General features: G+C 38.0%; 1 protein-coding gene across 2 annotated transcripts in view; it reads right to left on the minus strand.

The window, feature by feature from the left end:
• Positions 1-21,905, minus strand: part of SNX14 (sorting nexin 14) — a 517,711-nt gene that overhangs the window by 470,398 nt on the left and 25,408 nt on the right. For both annotated transcript variants that reach the window (XM_053710493.1, XM_053710492.1), the window contains exons 6-7: positions 19,890-19,977; positions 2,411-2,495 (exon numbers count right to left, since the gene is read on the minus strand). In XM_053710493.1, coding sequence (XP_053566468.1) covers positions 2,411-2,495; positions 19,890-19,977 — 173 coding nt within the window. The remainder of the gene's footprint in view (positions 1-2,410; positions 2,496-19,889; positions 19,978-21,905) is intronic.

Raw genomic sequence — 21,905 nt, forward strand, 5'->3', positions numbered from 1 at the left:
TAATGGCGCACATTGTGATCACCTAAAATCTGATGCTATAAAAAAATTTTGCATAACACAGTCAGCGGTAGCCTCCTAAAATCTACTAAAGTCGGAGGAGCCGCTGCTGCAAAAGAAGAACATACCAGCTAAAGGACCTAGAGTGTAGATGCTCCATTATTATAAGGGTCCACACAATAATTATATAAAAGCCCCAACCCCCTGCCAGCTATTTTTAACTGGAGTTAAACTATGGAGGGCAGTTGAGCGTTCAAACTTATATCCGGAGTGAAAACACCCAAATATATAAAGAGTGAACAGGAGCCTGTTTAAAGAGATGCTGGTTAGATCCAAACTGCTCTTTAATAACTGATAGCCGGAGATATAACTAAGGTTCCCAGACCAAACTAGGAGGGCAATGGAGGTGCCAACTGGTCACCTTTAAGTTCCCACTTTCACGGATGACAGTAATATACATGCCAAGGGAAGGGTCTAAATAAGTATATAAAATTAACTTACCCTCAAGGGTCTTCTGCTGTGGAGCAGAAACAGCACTTCCCAGTGTGTCAGCCTCATCCGATCGCTGACAGGGACCTGGAGAGAAAAGAAAAACAGAGTAGCCAACCCTGGTTTTCTAAATAGGAGTAGCATAAATGTTGGAAGGTAAGCAAGGACTACCTCGCCATCTTCATACTGCTAAAAGCCACCATTACTCTTACTAAAGAGGATTATATGGACACAGCATAGCCCCAATCCTTGCTTGCAGGGAAACTACCCATAAAAAGGACTAAACATCTTCAGACACCATCTTCGCACATCCTCCCGATGTACAAGGCAAAGAATGACTGAAGATTATGGATAATGGGAGTGACAGCTCTGCTGGGGTGTTCTTTGCCTCCTCCTGCTGGCCAGGAGTTGAAATCCCACTAGTAAGTGGAATGTATTTGTGGACTCTCCATGCCATTGGAAAAAAATGAAACATACTAAAACCTTGAAATGTTTAACTATTAGTATCTTATTTAACCCCTTAATGACCACAACAGTTTTCCCCATTTTCTGTCCGTTTGGGACCAAGGCTATTTTTACATTTTTGCGGTGTTTGTGTTTAGCTGCAATTTTCCTCTTACTTATTTACTGTACCCACACATATTATATACCGTTTTTCTCGCCATTAAATGGACTTTCTAAAGATACCATTATTTTCATCATATCTTATAATTTACTATAAAAAAATTTATAAAACATGAGGAAAAAATGGAAAGAAAAAAAAACACACTTTTTCTAACTTCTTCAAAATCTGTTACACATCTACAACCACCAAAAAACACCCATGCTAAATAGTTTCTAAATTTTGTCCTGAGTTTAGAAATACCCAATGTTTACATCTTCTTTGCTTTTTTTGCAAGTTATAGGGCAATAAATACAAGTAGCACTTTGCTATTTCCAAACCACTTTTTTTTAAAAATGAGCGCTAGTTACATTGGGACACTAATATCTTTCAGGAATCCCTGAATATCCCATATATCCCATGACATGTATATATTTTTTTAGAAGACAACCCAAAGTATTGATCTAGGCCCATTTTGGTATATTTCATGCCACCATTTCACCGCCAAATGAGATCAAATAAAAAAAAAAATTGTTCATTTTTTCACAAATTTATTCACAAACTTTAAGTTTCTCACTAAAATTATTTACAAATAACTTGTGCAATTATGGCATAAGTCTGAAAGTCTGCCAGTACTAAAATAAAAAGGTATCTTAATTTGTTAGCATATTTACATATGCTGATGTGTAGGATCCACCCTTAGCCCCCAACCTCCCTGATCTCCCCCCCAAACAGCTCTCTAACCCTCCCCCTCTACCTTATTGGGAGCCATCTTGGGTACTGGCAGCTGTTTTGGGGGTTTTTTCTGTAGTGTAGCTTCCCCCCGCCCAAAGACCAACCCCCCACCCCCTCCCAGATCCCTTAGATCCTTTTTTTTTTTTTAAATTAAATATAACCCCACTCTATCCCACTTTTCTTCAACATTTTTTCTGTAGTGTAGCCGTTCCCACCCGCTCCCTCCCCCCCGCCCACCTCTTGCATCAGCAGATGCATCGATGGCCGTCCACCCGCCTCCGATACCGGCCATTGTTGTCCGATGCAGAGAGGGCCACAGAGTGGCTCTCTCTGCATCGGATGGCCAAGGAGGGTTATTGCAGGATGCCTCGATATCGAGGCATCACTGCAATAACCGGTAAGCATCTGGAAGCGAGCAGGATCGCTTCCACCGATTTCCAAGACCGACGAAGTACAGGGTACATCCTCGGTCGTTAACTGTATTTTTTTTTGAGGACGTACCCTGCACGTCGTCTGTCATTAAGGGGTTAAACTTGAAATCTATAATTAGATATATTAATGTTTACATAAACCGCAAGCTATCGTTACCTTTTTGTCTTGCTTTTGCAATCACTTCAATATGATTCATAGCAGCTTTTAACAGCTTCTTTGTTATAACTGTAGGAATGTCCACCTAAAAAAACAATTTGGGAAAAAAAATTACCACCTAGAAATTTTGGTTCTGACTTTATATTACTAATTTATTTTTCTTTACATACAAATAAACTTCTTTAGTTTTGACTGACCGCACTTAAAGCTAGTTTTGATGATAAATCCAAATCCCCATAGATCCTACTATTGATGTCATATTTATTACTGGTACCCATATGAAGGCACAAATAGGGAAATTAAAAGTAGCTCCCACCAAGACTCTGGGAAAATAATTTCCAAGACTTTCTACACAAATTCCGTTTGTGCAAAAACTGTGCTTATAAAACAAACATATGCAAAAAGACTAAGTGGCTGTCTTACACCAATAATAAAAATAAATAAAACAAATTATACCTAGTCCACAATGAAGACAAATAACCTAGCAGAATGAGCTAAAGCCATAAGAGTGATTAAAAAAAACACCAATCTGTCGAGAGGTGCTAAAAAAAAAAAAAAAACAGGATTTCCTTCTTCCAATAGCTTCTGGGTAACATTAAAGGAATCTAACACATCATGTCTGTGAATTAGTGTTTCTAGTCAACTTCCAAAAACTAACCCCATACTAATAATTACAATGATGAAGCTCCTTCTGTTTTCATTCTGTAACTTCAGCTAAAATGCTTGTGTAAGCTATCAGCATGTACGAAAAAAGGACTGAAAAGTAAGAGGAAATGTGCAGAATGACAAAAATGCAAACAAATACAAAATAAGTCATCAGCCCTATTTCTATGGGAACTTAAAGATGTCATCTGGGGTGTAAGAGGGTGAAGGGGATGCTAGATTGATGATAACCTAAAATAAATCTACTTTTTTGCTCATTTTTAAACTGAGAAATGTGTTTATTATCTTAAGTACAGAAGCCCCAAGCCATAATGTCTCAAGAGCTAGTGTCAGTACTCCAGGCTGCACTATTGTAGATTTACTGAAAAAGAAAATGTATGCTTACCTGATAAATGTATTTCTTTTTTGACACAATGAGTCCACGGCTCATCTTAATTACTAATGGGATATTCACCTCCTGGTCAGCAGGAGGAGGCAAAGAGCACCACAGCAGAGCTGTTAAATAGCTCATCCCTTCCCTCCCACTCCAGTCATTTGACCAAAGTTAGGAAGAGAAAGGAAAAGCCAAGGTGCAGAGGTGGTTGAAGTTCACATAATCCACAACCTGTCTTACAAGAACAGGGCGGGCCGTGGACTCATCGTGTCAAAAAAGAAATAAATTTATTAGGTAATCATAAATTTTCTTTTCTTTTTTATGACACGATGAGTCCATGGATCATCTTAATTACTAATGGGATTCAATACCCAAGCTAGAGTACACAGATGATACTGGAGGAACAAGACAGGGAACCTAAACGGAAGGCACCACTGATTGAAGAACCTTTCTCCCAAAAGCGGCCTCAGCCGAGACAAAAGTGTCAAATTTGTAGAATTTTGAAAAAGTGTGAAGAGAGGACCAAGTTGCAGCCTTGCAAATCTGTTCTACAGAAGCTTAATTTTTGAACACCCATGAGGAAGCAACAGCCCTCGTGAAAAGAGACGTAACTCTCCCGGGAGGGAGAAAACGTATGATACTCTTCAACCAAAAAAAAGGAGTAGTAGTGGTAGCTCTCTGTCCCTTGCGTTTTCCTGAGAAAACTACAAATAAGAAGAAGACTGACGACAGTCCTTAGACGCCTGCAGGTAAAACTTTAAGGCATGGACCACGTCCAAATTGTGCAGAAGTCTTTCCTTCTGAGAAAAAGGATTAGGATACAAGAAAGGAACAACAATCTTCCTGATTAATGTTCCGATCAGAAACAACCTTAGGAAGAAATCCCAATTTAGTACGTAAAACTAACTTACCTGAATGGAAAATAAGATAAGGAGACTCATACTGTAATGCCAAGAGTTCTGACACTCTGAGAGCAGAAGAAATAAAACTGTTCAAGATAACAATTTAATATCTAAGGAATGTCTAGGCTCAAACTGAGCCCTTAAGAACGAATTCAAACTCCATGGAGGAGTAGCTGGTTTGAACACAGGTCTGATACTGATCAAGGCCTGACCAACGATTGTATGTCTGGGAAGACCGCCAGACGAACCTGAAATAAAATAGTGTCAAGGTATATGTAAGGTTAATAAAACATTATTTATGTAAGAACTTACCTGATAAATTCATTTATTTCATATTAGCAAGAGTCCATGAGCTAGTGACGTATGGGATATACATTCCTACCAGGAGGGGCAAAGTTTCCCAAACCTCAAAATGCCTATAAATACACCCCTCACCACACCCACAAATCAGTTTAACGAATAGCCAAGAAGTGGGGTGATAAAAAAAAGTGCGAAAGCATATAAAACAAGGAATTGGAATAGTTGTGCTTTATACAAAAAAATCATAACCACCACAAAAAAGGGTGGGCCTCATGGACTCTTGCTAATATGAAAGAAATGAATTTATCAGGTAAGTTCTTACATAAATTAGGTTTTCTTTCATGTAATTAGCAAGAGTCCATGAGCTAGTGACGTATGGGATAATGACTACCCAAGATGTGGATCTTTCCACGCAAGAGTCACTAGAGAGGGAGGGATAAAATAAAGACAGCCAATTCCTGCTGAAAATAATCCACACCCAAAATAAAGTTTAATGAAAACATAAGCAGAAGATTCAAACTGAAACCGCTGCCTGAAGTACTTTTCTACCAAAAACTGCTTCAGAAGAAGAAAACACATCAAAATGGTAGAATTTAGTAAAAGTATGCAAAGAGGACCAAGTTGCTGCTTTGCAAATCTGATCAACCGAAGCCTCATTCCTAAACGCCCAGGAAGTAGAAATTGACCTAGTAGAATGAGCTGTAATCCTTTGAGGCGGATAAATTCCATTTTAAATAAATATGACGATTTATCAGCATCAACATCTGAGACAGAATCCTCTGTATCAGAAGAATCATTAGAATCAGAATGATGATGTTCATTTAAAAATTCATCTGTATAAAGAGAAGTTTTAAAAGACTTTTTATGTTTACCAGAAGGAGGAATAACAGACATAGCCTTCTTAATGGATTCAGAAACAAAATCTCTTATGTTATCAGGAACACTCTGAACATTAGATGTTGATGGAACTGCAACAGGTAATGGTACTTTACTAAAGGAAATATTTTCTGCATTAACAAGTTTGTCATGACATTTAATACAAACAACAGCTGGAGGAACAACTACCAAAAGTTTACAGCAGATACTTAGCTTTGGTAGTTCCAGCACCAGGCAGCGATTTTCCAGCAGTATCTTCTGACTCAGTTGCAACGTGGGACATCTTGCAATATGTAATAGAAAAAACAACATATAAAGCAAAATTGATCAAATTCCTTAAATGACAGTTTCAGGAATGGGAAAAAATGCCAGTGAACAAGCTTCTAGCAACCAGAAGCAACAAAAAATGAGACTTAAATAAAGTGGAGACAAAATTGACGCCCACATTATTTGGCGCCTAAATGCTATTAGCGCCAAAAATGACGCCACATCCGGAACGCCGACATTTTTGGCGCAAAAAACGTCAAAAATGACGCAACTTCCGGCGACACGTATGACGCCGGAAATAGAAAAAAAAAAATTCGCGCCAAGAAAGACGCAATAAAATGAAGCATTTTCAGCCCCCGCGAGCCTAACAGCCCACAGGGAAAAAGTCACATTTTTAAGGTAAGATAAAAATGATATATTCAAATGCATTATCCCAAATATGAAACTGACTGTCTGAAATAAGGAAATGTTGAACATCCTGAGTCAAGGCAAATAAATGTTTGAATACATATATTTAGAACTTTATAAAAAAGTGCCCAACCATAGCTTTAGAGTGTCACAGAAAATAAGACTTACTTACCCCAGGACACTCATCTACATGTTGTAGAAAGCCAAACCAGTACTGAAACGAAAATCAGCAGAGGTAATGGTATAAATATAAGAGTGTATCGTCGATCTGAAAAGGGAGGTAAGAGATGAATCTCTACGACCGATAACAGAGAACCCATGAAATAGACCCCGTAGAAGGAGATCATTGAATTCAAACAGGCAATACTCTCCTCACATCCCTCTGACATTCACTGCACGCTGATAGGAAAACCAGGCTCCAACCTGCTGCGGAGCGCATATCAACGTAGAATCTAGCACAAACTTACTTCACCACCTCCATAGGAGGCAAAGTTTGTAAAACTGATTTGTGGGTGTGGTGAGGGGTGTATTTATAGGCATTTTGAGGTTTGGGAAACTTTGACCCTCCTGGTAGGAATGTATATCCCATACGTCACTAGCTCATAGACTCTTGCTAATTACATGAAAGAAATATATATTTTAATCATATGTTTTAAGATTAATAAATGTATATACATATTTTGATCATGTGTTTGACTGGTCAGTGGAGGATGATTCAATTCATTCTTAACTTGGGACTCCTGTCCCATCCTCCCACATTCAGTGTGCAAAAAGTGAAGAGGGCATCCAAGTGAGAACAATAGAGCATTTGGTTTAATTAAAATTTAACAACAATTTCAGGAAACCATATGTGTGATTGCCTGGGAATGTGAGATAAAATCTATTACCCCTCACATCGTGCCGTAGAGTCTGACTCAGGCGACATTATCTTGTGAGAAAGTAACTCTGTGCATTTCAAATGCAAATAAACCATGCTATGTGGGTGGGGCAGTGAAGACCTTAGGAAACAAAGACAAATGATATGGTGTGAACTTAAAATTACTGAAAGAAGTGTGGGTTGAAGAATTAACATTTACAACCCCTGTATAACACAGATAAAAATAAATACATTTTTGCAAAGGGAACAATACTAGTTTCATATGTGCTTGGAATAATTCAAATAACCCTTATATGTATATATATATGGGACTGAGACATTTTATATTAAATGAATGATTGCTATGTTGAGTAATAACTACATCAAATACATGTGAATGCTTGGATCATTTCTAATAATTATTTCTATTTTTATTGCAGACAACCATTGGTCATGGGCACCAATCTATGCACTTAGAAAGAGGTGCACTGAATACCTCAGCCTCTGTGTTTTTAAGAATATGAATAGATATTTGTGGACCTAAAAAGAAATAATTAATGACACTTATTATTTTATTTCAGGTGAACCATGGGCAAAGTTCCTGCGTGCAAGAATTGTGGGAGACATAGAGCATACTATATTATATGAAAACATATTAGATGTATAAATGCCATTAATTTCAGAAACAGGATACATTATTTTAATATAATATACTGTGTTTCATATAAAAATGATCAGAAAATTCATAAGATATTACTTATCCAAAACAAATATTGTGAGTAGGTGTTGCAGTAAATTATGATAAAATGAATAACCATTTCATAGAAATACTGAATTAAGTTGTTAAAATGTTTAGAAATGGTATTGCTTGTATTGCTGTGTTGTGCTGTCTGCTGCCACCTAGTGTTATGATGCAAAATTGCAGCCATGAGATGATTGGTTGTTGCAAGGATGCATATCCTTGGCAACATACATTCCCAAATGAACCAATCCATGTTCAGTTGCAAAGGGCCAATCCGAAACAAGGTTTCCATTGAGCGTTCCCAATACTCACCAATGATTAGATAATGATCAAAAAAGGGGAGGGGTGAGATCAGAGGATTTAACCCTAAGCATAGAGACTGAGAGGGGAATGCTGGCTAATCCTGGAGGAATAACTACTGTGGTTATTATTAAAGCACACAGCTACTCTTGGACTCCATATGCAATATCCCCAATTTTGAAATTCTGAGGTGAAATTGAAATCTGTTGAGAAACATTGGAAACTGGACATCGATTGGTTTATTTGGTAAAGTATTGAAACTACATGTGATGTTTTAAAATAGAAGATTGGGGAGAGAGCAAATTGTGTTTTTAAATTGTATTTCATAAGCCAATGTGTTGTTTAAATTTGTATCTGGTAGACTAAGTAACTTATCTGTGCAAGTTCTGATGTTATAAATTAATACTGTATTAGGATAAATTGCAGTTAAATAGCATAATATATATATTATCCTATTGTTTATAAGCACTGTTTAGGATTGTATTGCTTGGATGTTAAAAGTTAAAGGTTTTAGTCCCATTGTGTTAACTGAATGAAAGGCTGATTTTTTTAAGGTAAATTTTTCTGGGCTTTGTAAGAAGGATAGCATATCTTAATAGTTGGTTTTAACGTATATAATATTGTGTCATATTCTGGTATTGCAAATATATTTCAAAATGTTCATGGATATTAACTAAATAAAAGAATTCAGATATTTATATTAATTGTATGGTTTCTAGTAGATGCATGTTGGTTAAGGGTTTCTATCTTTAAGGATAATTATTAAATATATTGTGTTATATCCCTGCCATAAGCCGATATATTATTTGGAGAGCACTACTTAGATTTTCATAAATATACTGACAATAGACAAGGTAGCTATGACTTGTAGAAAATTCTAGGAATCCGATCCCTATTCCTTTTAAGAGAATCCACTGGAATCGCACTAGTATAAATATTTACACCATATCATATGGGTAAAGATCTTCTAGACACAGGCTTACGTGCCTGATTCATGGTCTCAATGACCAGTTACAAATTTACTCTTGTACAAAGTAAAGCTTCCATCTTCCAGTAGATAACTTCAGGGAAAATATTTTCGTTTAAAAGAAGGTCCCTGACATAGAAGGTCCTTCCCCCACGGAGACTCCCAGGTGGAAGATGTGACATGTCCCCCAGGACTGCATACCAATCCTGCGGACCACGCCGGTGAAATGAGGACCATCGGCACCCTCTCCTGCTTAGTCCGAGCCAAGGCTCCAAGTGAAAAACCAAATGGAGGGAGGAATTAAATATGCCATACCATATTGAAAATCCATGTCAACGCCAAGGCGTCTATTATAACAGCCTGAGGGATCTTTGTACCTCAATCCGTACCTCAGGCGGTTAACATTTTGATGTCATGAAATTCAATTGCAACTGACCCTATGGAGAATCAGGCTGTAAAGAACTCCCGGCCATAATTCCCACCACGGGTGAAGTAAGATCTGATAAACCCCGCCGAAGCTAACTGAGGTCAGGCTAGGAGAGGATTAAAGATCACTCTCATTTTCCAAATGCTTATGGGAAGAACAAACTCCTCCCTAGTCCATGTTCCCTGCTCTTAGAAGGCCCCAAACAGTTCCCCAGACCACAGGCTGGTAAACTGTTGGCCCACTCACCCAGAAGAACTTTGAAAGCTTCATTGATAAAGAGACTAATATAGTTTTCCAAGAAAAAATTACCCTTGTAGTTGGAACTAAGGAACTCTTTTCCAAATTAACTTTCCATTCAGGAGACCGCAGGTAAAATTGTGGCTAATCCTGCTTATTGAAAGGAAGGCGTCTGAACCAGAATGTTGTCACTGCAGAGGTTCCGCAATCGGGGTACCACCAACAGGGAACCCAGAACCCTCGAGAAAATTCAGAGAACTGTGACCAGGCCGGAAAAGGTCATGAGTTGAAATGTTTGTCTTGAAAAGACAAAACCTTAGAAAACTAAGATAGTCCTTGTTGATAGGAACATGCATTTAGTATGCATCCTTCAATTCCCCCGTGGTCTTAATTGACCCCTTTGGAACAAAGAAAGAATGGAAAAATAGTCTCCCTCTTGAAATACGGCACTCTGAGAACCCTGTGTGGATTCAAAAATAGGTCTGAAGATTCCCTCCAATTTGGGAACCACGAACAGATAGGAATAGTATCCCCGACCTCATTCCTGCATTGGACCAGGAACTGTCACTCCCAGGTCGGAGAGGATCCATACACAGTGTAAGAACGCGTCTCCCTATGTCTTGAAAGCAGGAACCTGCTACTGGGAGAAAAGTCATGAACTCCAATTTGTATCCTTGGGACACAATGTATACCCCTCAGGGATCACAAAACCAAGCCTGATTGAAAAAGGTAAACCTGCCTCCTTACGAATCGGGTGCACGCCCCTCATGCTGTCTTTGATTCAACAGCAGGCTTCGCGGTTTGTTTTCCCCTATTCTAAGCCTGATAGGGTCTCCAGGAAAGTTTAAACTGCTTCTGCGTGGGAGAAGGAGTGGAATGATTTCCCTAGAAATCCCGAAAGGAACAAAATTATCTGATGTCCCTTTACGCTATTTTTCTTATCCTGTAGATGAAACATCAGCAGACAAGATCTTACCGTAGAACTCTGCGGGACAATATGGCAAAGCCTGCATCATAGCTCCCAACTTAATAAACCTCTGTATTAAAGGAGACTACTAACTTAAAGGCTCTTAACCTAACCTATCCCTGCGAGAGGGGTGTCTGTCCAATAGAAACAGACAACGCATCAAACCAGTACGCCACCGCACTGGAGACAGTAGCCATACCAGCCGCAGGTTGACAATGTAAACCCTATCCATAGGGTATTTCTCCTGCATAGAGTCCTTAAGGAACCACTATCCTCCATGCGAATAGTATCTCCCTTGGCTAGCGTGGAATTCTCATCCAGCCTGGTTATCGTATTCCTTTTAAGGGAAGGAGAAAAAGGGCATCTCCCATGCCTTAGCAAAAATTCTAAAGTACTATCTGGTACAGGAAATGCTTCCACCCTGAAGGGCACGTCACAATATTAGTGTAACCTACTGGACTCTCACAACTAGAATTCGCCAGTAGTGTCGGGGTCACCCAGGGTAGCTAAAACCTCCTCAAGTAGCAAATGGAGGTATTCAAGCTAAGACAGAAGGACAATAAACTCAGGATCAGATAAAGGTATTACCCCATCTGAGTCTGAGAATTCCTCATCAGATACTACCGAAGTATCTTCCTCCTTCAGTTACAGGAAAGAAACATTCGGAACAGATACAACTGAATCAATCACACTATTCATTGATTGAAAATATGTCTCCTTGCCCTTTCCCCTTTTACAGCGTGGGTAAAACAGAAAATGCATTAAATACAAGATAACTCCAGATGGAGTGTGAGAGGAAACGCAGGGCACTGCATGTGGGCTATAAATTTTTTGGGACACTTTAGGAGAAATTTGTGACATATCTTGACCCTTGTCAATAGACTCCTAAGCAGCATGTGCCTAAAGAGGAGTAGGTTCAGAATAAGTTTATCTTTATCAATTAAAGATCTCTCAAGAAACGAGAAATAGAAAAGGATTGGGAGTACCACATTGGCATCCCATCCTAAAACAAGAGACCCCTAGCAGGGCCTCCTGGTCCATCCTGAGTCACAAGGACGAATTACTCAAATAAACAGTTGGAACTCTTTTAATAAAGAATAACACATAAAAAATGTTACTGTCTCTTTAAATTTTAAGCTGTAACCTTTTTTAGGCGTAGGGCTTCTTGGTCCATCCTGAGTCAAAGGATGAATTAACACAAATAAACCGCTGGAATCTCTTAATAAAAATTAACACACAAAAATTTTTTACTGTCTCTTTAAATTTTAAACTGTAATTTTTTTATTTTTCTGTGCCAAAGTAACTTATATTAGCCTGCAAATATTGCACAACATATTTACACCTCAGTAAATTAACACATAAAATGTTACTGTCGCTTTAAATTTTAAACAGTAACTTTTTATTTTTCTATGTAGAAAAAACCTAGATTAGCATGCAAATATAGCAATTTATAGATATGGTTTAATCTTAGTACCATTGGTTGTGCCTTTTATAGTTCATCGATATATGATGTATAGGAATTTTTATTATTCTTTATGTGCATTTTTAAGCTATTAATTTTTTATCCGTTTTTTTATTTATTTATATATAATCATCGGTATGTGAAATAAATATATTTTAAGATACATTTTAGGTATGATATATGACATTTGTCTTGGGCTTTTTTATTATTGGTCCCAAAGAAAATGAATTTAATTTATAATGTTTAAGATATTTGATTTGTGTTATTTGTTAATTTATTTACTTGTAAATTCTGCTCACAGCATTTGACAAAGAAATTGCCATTTAATTAAGAGGTCAAAGCGGGGTAATATCATCCTGCCGTTTTTAAATGAAATCCGTTTTATCTATACCTTTTACACTGTGTACTGCAAATTCATACTGCTCATTTGTAGTATAAAATGGTTACATTTTTATAAATTTCAATCATCGTAATCAAATGACAAAAATGTTTCTATGCATGTAAGGCACTCCTATTTTTGTGGATTAACCAATCATAACAAAGCTTGACGATTTATAAGTCCTTGTATCTCTTCTATCCGGAGCTTGACAAAAGCCCAGAACGGGCTGAAACGCGTTGCTCCGCCCAGTAGTCATTGTTCAGTTCATCCTGACCGGCTTCCATTGTTTGGCTTTGCTGGATTCCTAGAGCGAAGTGGTTTACCAGATATCGGTTCCTGAAAGTAAAGAGGCACACTCTGTTACCCTACGGCTCGCAGAGGGAATCCATCATCAACCACAGAGAACCACTACGGTATAAGTAGAAGTGAACACCTTGTATGTGGCTCTTTTTCTGTTTTTGATTTGGAATCATTCTCGTTCCAGCTCCTCCTGACGCCAAAGGAAATTCGTTGTCGATGTGGATATTCAATTGATCTGACACCGGATTCCTCTTTCTTCTTTGATTTTATTATTTTTAGGTTTGTGAATGTATATTTAATGTTTATCATTTGTTCTTAACAAGATTGTTGGATACTGTGCTTTCATATAGCTTATAATACGTCTGATCAGCGTATTTATTTGATGTTTTATTTATTGTCTAGATTTATCATTTGATAATATATGTAATAAACTATAATTTTGTATTTTTCCTTAGTGGATCTTTTTTCTTTGGGGCCAATTTTACTATATTATTTTATTGCCATTGTTATTTTACATTTGCATTGGAATTCTTATTTCCTCTGACATTTGTCATATATTATATTTTGTCATCAATTCAAGCTGTACTCTACAGCGCTGTGGGTTTTTAGTATCCTTTTTACTCTTGATTAGGATATTATTGTATTTTGTGTATTGTCTGGAGATAGGGGAATCTCCTTTACCCACTGGCTTATTGGTATTTTGCTTCCCAGCGCAGAGTAACACAACCTGTGTAGTTCAACAATTTTAACAGTGCTTAGTTAAACAATAGGACAATATACACTCTAATTGAAATACCAGAGAGTTGTTTATATTATTTGTGTAAACAACCAATTCCTATGCCAATTTCTCTAAGCTGAATTAAATTCTTAGTTATCTACAATTAAAATCAATTCTAAGAGATATATATATATATATATATATATATATATATATATATATATATATATATATATATATATATATATATCAAAGATAAATTACTTAACACTAAAGACTTGTTTAAAATACACAGGCTATGAAATACAAGTTTTAAAATACAATTTATTCCTTTAAGTCTGCTACCTACAGCAACAATGGATGTTTGTTTTAAATATTTAGCATACAAAAGGCAAGCTTAACACTATATAGGACTATGAATATAATTCTAAAATATAAATAATGCTCTTTAAGTCTATCAGTTGTAATTTAACTACAGCGACTATGCATATATTTTGTTTTAGACATTTACCTGTAATTAGCAACCTTTTTATACTTTACCAAAATAAAGAAATCGATATCCAATTTCACCTCAGAAAACCAAAATTGGGGTATATTGCATGTGGAGAATAATTAGTAGCTATTTGCCTATAGTAACTGCAGCAGTTATCCGTCCAGGGTTTTAGCAAATAGTTCACCAGCCAAAGTTTAGCAAAAGTTAGCCAAGTTTTTGCAGCAAAAGTTCTCCCTGAAATAGCCATGCAAGTAATTTATTTGATGAGTGAGAGAGGGGGCTGGTTTACATACAGTGTCCCTTTTGGGTCCCATAAACAAAATGAATTATTTGGTGTACACAGACATATTATTTATAAGTATACATGTGTATATAATTTGATGATATTCTTATACCCTGACAGATTCAACGGTATAAAGATTAAGAGCAAAGGCACGCCAAGACGCGTAATATAGCCCCGCCCATCGTGGGCGTGACGAAATTAATCTCCCAGATGGCTAAATACCTTATTAAAAATAGAGACACCGGGAGAATCATGGAGGCAATAATAGTCAAAACCTCCCATCCAACTAGAATATATAAAATAAAGTCGTCGGAAGAAAAAACTTTCCCCAAACAATCTGTGCCAGTTATAAGGCAAGACTAAAAAACTCCCGGTCAGCTAGAAACGCTAAATAAAGCCGTTGGGAGTACAGATTGCCCCCAAAATAATGGCGCGCAAACATGCCGAGCACCATAGCTCTGCCCATCGTGGGCATAACAAGTTAAACCTCTCGGGCGGCTAAATTGTAAAAATGGAGCCACCGGGAGAACTAGTGCCCATCCTAACAAGGAATAAATAAGCCTCCTGTCAGTTATGCAGTAATAAAACGTCCAGGGGAGTAAAAATTACATCCATCATGCGACACACCTTACATGCGGTCGATCATGAGAATTAAAACTAACCATCCAGACGGCTTGTTAGAGTAAAACAAAGCCGTTGTCGGATGCTAGTATTAAGTTAGAGCCACTCTCCACGTCCTTCCAGTGCCTGCAATCACTGCCCAATAACATGTCCTCCCACCTAGGGATAATGTCCCTTAATATAGAAAAGTTCCAATCTTTCTGTGAGCGTGTCCCCAGAAATAAAAAAAAATCAGCACTTACCTTAAATTGCTGCCCGGCAGTAAGGCAGCCCACTCCTCACATTGGCCTGTGGAAATAAAAAGTACTGAGTCTATCTCATCCCTCAGACTTAAACAAGCAGGGCAGCAAACCATGTATGGGAGGCGCAGTGAGAATTATGTCCCACAAGTTCCCATTGCTTTAAAGCCACCAAAAGCTCTACTGTAGAGACAGATATGGAGTACGGCTACACCCCAGAACAAAGCAGCACAATCTTGCACTACTTTAAAAATAATAAACTCTTGATTTAAGAATCTTTTTCTAACACCTCACTTTACCTCTTCCTATCACTAACGTAGGCAAAGAGAATGACTGGAGTGGGAGGGAAGGGAGGAGCTATTTAACAGTTCTGCTGTGGTGCTCTTTGCCTCCTCCTGCTGACCAGGAGGTGAATATCCCATTAGTAATTAAGATGATAGGTGGACTCATCGAGTTATAAAAAAGAAAACTGCCTAACACTAGGAAATTGTAATCTGTTATTATTATCGTTTATTTATAAAAGCGCCAACATATTACGCAGTGCTGCAACATTAAGTATACAGTTATGGGGTACAATAAATAATAATCGTACGTATATAGTTACAGAGTGCAATAATCATAAGACTATTACATAAAACTTAAGGGTAGAGGGCCCTGCCCATGAGTCACTAATCTCTAAACCATCTTTACACAAAATATGATCAACAGGACAGGTGAAGTTACATTCTAAAGGAAGTGCATGGGGAAGTTGAAGGAGTGAGAAATATCTTACAGTAAGTTGTACGTATCCTTAAACAGGTATGGAGATTTTATGACTAGAGGCAAGGACTTCCATATGATAGTTGCAGCTCTAGAAAAGTCTTGCAAACGACAGTGTAAGGAAGAGATGAGGAAAGAAGTAGGTCATAAGAAGAGCAGAGGGGGCAGCTTGGGGAGTATTTGCAGACAAGGGAAGAAATAGAGGATAGTGCAGTGATGGTGAGCGCTTTGTATGTTAGGGTCAAAGTTTTTAATTTTATTCTTGAGGCTAAGAGAAGCCAATGGAGATGCTGGACAAGAGATGCAGATGTTAAACCCAACATTCTTTCGTAATTTAGATAGAGCATGTGATTTTAAACAACTTTTTAATTTATTTCTATTATCAAATTTTCTTTGTTTTCTTGGTATGCTTTGTTGAAAAGCAGGAGACATATGCTTAGGAGCCTGCCCATTTCTGGAACACTAAATGGCAGCTGTTTTGCAATAATGTTATCTATTTGCAAGAGCACTAGATGGCAGCACTATTTCCTGACATTTAGTGCTCCAGATGCCTACCTAGCTTTCTCTTCAACACAGAATTTCATGGGAACTAATCAAATTTAATAGAAGTAAATTGGAAACTTTTGTAAAATTGTATGTTCTATCTGAATCACAAAAGAAAATGTCTGGTGCAGAGAGGTACATTTGGGTGTCATCAGCATAAAGAGGATTATGAATGAGAAGAGAGATTGGGTGATAGTTGCAAGGGGATGCTGGATCGAGTGATGTTTTCTCTAAGAATATGTGTAATTAAAGTGTGTTTAAGGGATGATGGAAATCTACCAGATTTAATAGAGGTTGAATGTGTGTGTGAGGATGGGTGTAAGAGTAGGGGAAAGGAAAGGTAGTTATAGTAAGGAAATAGGGTCAAGGGGACAGGTAGTAAGATGGGAAGATAAAAAAAGGAGAGAAGAAACCTTCTCCTCTTAACAGGAGTTAATTTGTGGTTGTCTTTTTGGGCAGGCTGATTTTGAAAGTTTGCATTGATTTCTGAGGAGTGGATATTGTTAAGTAGGTTATTTCATGTCGGATGGAGTCAATTTTAGTTTTGAAATGTATTGAAGAGCATGTGTTGTGAGAGAAGTGGTAATGGGAGGAGAGGGTGGGCACAGGAGGGTATTAAAAGTGGAAAAAAGAGGCTTAGGATTTTAGGACATTGATGAAATGATAGTTGCAAAGTAGTTTTGCTTGGAGAGGTTGAGGGCAGAGGAGTAAGAATACAGCAAACATTTGTAATGTAAGAAGTCAGCAGAGGAGTGAGATTTCCTCCAGTGTGGGTGCATTTTTGTAAATAGCGTGTCAGATGTATGCCACGGTTGGCAGTGTTAGCTATGGAAGGAGGGGCTATTTTGTCAAGAATGGGAGGTCAGAATGGAATTATACAGAGGCATAGATTCCTCAAGACAAGAAAGGGAGGAGATTGCAGGGAGAAGGGGAATAGAGTGTGAGAGTAGTTCTGTGTTTATGGTTTGTAAATTTCTATGAACTCTAGATGAAGGATTAGGTGGTAGGTGTGCAATAGGTGTAGCGATTCAGCATTTCAAGATATGGTGGTAAGAGAGTGGGAATGGGTAGTTAGTAAACTGAGAAACAAAGCAATGGTGGCTGAAGATTATGTAAATTGAACGGTCATCTTTGTGAGTCTACTTTGAGAGGCCAAATGATAAAGTAAGCTCCAGGAATGCTAGATTTATCAATGGGAATATTGACCTCCCCAAGAATGAGGTCAGATGAGTAATAGGAGAGAAAGTAAAGTAGCCATGATACAAAGTGGTCAAGGAAAGGGTGGGTGACCAAGGTGGGCGATAAATGACAGATAGGGGTGAAAATAGACAAATTGTATGGGCTTCAAAGGAAGATAATGTGAGGGAAGAAAAGAGGTATTTATTGAAAAGTACAGCATGGGGAGAGAGAAGGATGCCTACACTGCCTACTTGCTTGTTGCCAGGCCTGGGTGTATGGCTGAAGTGCAGTCCCCTGTAAGATAGAGATGCAGAGGAGTCTGTGTCTGAAGGAGAGACACAGATTTCGGTAAAGTTAAGGAGGTTAAGGGAGTAGGAGATGAACAGGTCATAGAGAGTGGTAATTTGTTGCATACAGTACGAGAGTTTCATACTGCACAAGTGAATTGAGTGTGTGCCTTTGGGAGGCATGGGATAGAAATACGGTAAATGTGTATTTCCTTATTAAGTCTTTGTAAGGTGTGCATGACTGCATAAGGGTGGGAATGAGGGTAAATCTGTGATTAGGAGAGATATTCCCTAATGCTAAAAGCAGCAAGGTCGAGAGAAACAGTAGGTGAGAAGGAGATTTGTAGCAGTGAGTATTTTTGTGAACTGGTGTAGTTTAGCGATAAAGATTTGTAAATAAAAAAAGTAGTTAATGAAAGCTAAAGTAGGGACAAGAAAGGAGAGAACAGCCTATAAAACTGCATGTGGAGAAGGATAAGGTATAAATGAGTGAGCCTGTATGTAAAGTAGGCATGCGGATGTAAAAAGGAAAAAAGCGGGCCAGAAAACATATCAGAACAGTAAATACTGAAAACTGTGATAAGAAGGAAGATAGAGTCTATTTGCCTCAGTGGGAGTTCAAATCTTCTTTAAATCTTGTTCAATTCTTGTATAATTCTTAGAGCTATTACTTAAAAGATGTTCCCTGCAAATGCTGTCATAAACAAAATAGGCAGGAGCACCGGTCACACCCATGACCGGTGCTCCTGCCTATTTTGTTTATGTTGGAAACTTGGATCCTTTAAAGTGAGCACGGACACGGACATTGTAAATTGGAAGCACACAGAGGCTACGTCCCAAACTGTGCCCCTCCACACCAGCATTAGGAGTTCCTGACCAATCGCATTTGAAAGGCTGCCCGCATCTGAAGAGGGCGTGATCATTATCCATATGGATGAGGATAACAGCCGTGCAGCGGCGTCTACCAAGGACATTGAATTACAGCATAGGAGGTCGCAACATATTCGGCGGAAAATTACTCTGAGCCCAAGGTAGGATTACCTTTTTACTACCGTTCAACACTGGGATTGAACTGTGGAGACTGCTCTCTATGTACCCACTGTGATCACACCTTAGGAGCGGACGCAGTAAGACAGCCAGTAATTGCACAACATTATAGGTTGCATACAAAATATATCAGGACCAACCAACAACACTCTACTATCTGCATAAGATTAAGTGTATTACACACATGGCTTATAACTTTGGCAATTTGACCACACTGTGTGTATGTGTATGAACTGCTTTTCTGCAAATGCTGTCCCCTAGCTGATCTAAAATTTATAGGCCTCTGTAGCCAGCTTAGTTAACTAAATGAGTTGATTGCAGACTAAGAGATAAGTGAGGCCCTGTTGAGAACAGTAAAATTTAGACCAAGATTAGAGGAATGGATACAAGTAAACCAAATTGAGTAGGGTTGATAAATGTAGCAAAATTAACAGAATAAAGAATTACACATGCTCTGAACAGGATTTTAGCAGGTAAAAAAACAGTGGATGTCAGGAGGTGGAAGACACGTAACAAAACAAATTTAAAAAGTAGACATGGGCGTTCAGCACAGCGTTACCGATTTTAATCAATATTTAATTGGCAGCATGGAAGGAAAACAAAGTAGCTGCCTTGCAAAGTTTTCCCACCAAAGAATCATCATGGCTGGCTCCAGAAGAAACAAAATCCCTACATTATAAACCTCAAGCATTCTTATGACCAGAAATGCTTTGAAAGTCTAGTGCCTTTGTAAAGGGCACATAGGAAATCACTAGAAGCTTCCATATTATATCTGTGATTATGCCCAGTTTAGGTCTTTTCAAAAGGTTTAAACAAGAAACGTCAAAAAAAGAATAAAAATTATTGGAAATTAAAAACAGGTATTGTGGTAAAGTAATAATTACCTTTTGTATTCTTCGAACAAGAACGGATGCAAAAAAGCGCAATGCCACTCGGAGTTCATCGATAAATGACTCATCTTCTGTTACATCTCTATAATAGATAGAACAAAAAAGGAGTTAAGGTTTAAAGAATTGTGTGAAAACAGATTTTAGCATAAAATAATATTATATGCATATAATGTATATACAGGTTTTTAAAATGGCTTTACTCTGGTAACATAAATATTGGTCACCGTTTAAAGGGATATGAAACCCAAAAATCTTCTTTTGTTATTTAGACAACACATTAAATTTTAAAAAAAGTTTCCACTTTATTTCCATTATCAAATTGGCTTCACTCCCATGATATCCTGTGTTGAAGAGATACCTAGGTAGGCATCTGGAGCACTACATGTCAGGAAATAGTGCTGTCATCTAGTGCTCGTGCAAATGGATAACAGTCTTGCAAAACCGCTGCTATATAGGGCTCGATTTAGCAAGTTACGGCGGACAGGGGTGGACATATGTGCCCCTGTCCGCCGCAGATAGCCTCTGGTGGGCAGAATTCCGCTGGCGGAATTTAACATTGAACATGAGCGCTATTTTGCGCTTGCGTGCAATGCTGCCCCATGCCCACACACAGCCAATCATGCACGGGCAGGAGCTGTCAATTGCCACGGTCAGACGAGACCAGGGAGATGGAAATTGTGTAGGAAGCAGCAGCTGATGACCGCTGCTTAATAAATTATGGACTGCAGGTTCTCTTGTGAGAACCTGCAGGCGTAGAGCAGGAGAAGGCTTGCTAAATCGAGCCCATAGTGTGCTAGAAATGGGTTAGCAAAAAAAAGAGACTAAATTAGAAAGTTGTTTAACATTACATTATCTGATTGGGAGTTTCATGCCCCATTAATTTGTGTCATATAAGTCACTGCATACTCTCTGAGAAGAAAGTCTGTTTGACTACTGGTGCACGGGCCCTAACATCATATGTGTGTGTATGCCACAAAAAAAACAGTAATAACTTACTAGAATCCATTTTTGCTCAAAACAGTATATTGCAAAAATGCTTCCTTTTAAAACTGAAATGGTCTCATTAAACAGAACTCTTAAATGTGTTTTTTACAATATTAATTGCAATAGTCAGCAGTACTGTGTGCTTTCCCTATCTTTAGCTGGTTATAACAATTAAGAAGTTTGGAAAACTTTCATAGGCTCCAATAGGAGCCTCGTTCTGATGCCCTCAGAGACGGCACAGAACCTAAGCTCAGCAAAGGGGTTAAGTAGCGCAGCAATGGCAGCAAATATAAATATATATGCCGATATACATATAGATGTACTGGGAACACAGTTTTGGGGCACTTTTAGAAAATTAACCAGAGATATCTGGTTAATTTTCAGAGTGCTAATTGCTACCGGGAGCTTGTGATAGCAATAAACCAGCCACTTCTAATGGCTGGTTAAATATTGTGCACCCGCAAACTGACAAATTTGCCCGTTTGCAGGAGCACAATAATTTGGTGCTCCACTGGTAAACCTAGTCCTTAATGTTTAATGTCACTTTAAAGTAACATGAAACCTCAAAAGGTTTCCTTCACGATTCAGATAGAGCATAAAACTTTCCAATTTACTTCTATTTTCGCTTGTTAGACTTTGCTGAAGCAAAATTCTACTGGGAGCTAGCTGAAAACATCTAGTGAGACAATCACAAGAGAGAAATGTGTGCAGGCAAAAAGTACCATCTAGCTCCCACCAGTGTAGAATATGTCAATATTTTTCAACTATGGATACCAAGAGAACAAAGTACATTTGAAAATAGAAGAAAATTAAAAAGGGTCTTAAAATTACATACTCTAAACCATGAAAGTTTAGTTTTGATTTTCCTATACCTTTAATATACGTCTAATCTTGCTTTAATGTAACACATAACATCCCAGATGTTCAGATTTTCCCATTTACCAGATACAATCTGTTAATTCTAGTTATTCATAACAACAAATTAATTCACAACTTCATTCTTAAAATAAGACAACAACAAAAATA

Source organism: Bombina bombina, chromosome 4, assembly GCF_027579735.1.
Source record: "Bombina bombina isolate aBomBom1 chromosome 4, aBomBom1.pri, whole genome shotgun sequence".
Classification (NCBI taxonomy): Eukaryota; Metazoa; Chordata; class Amphibia; order Anura; family Bombinatoridae; genus Bombina; species Bombina bombina.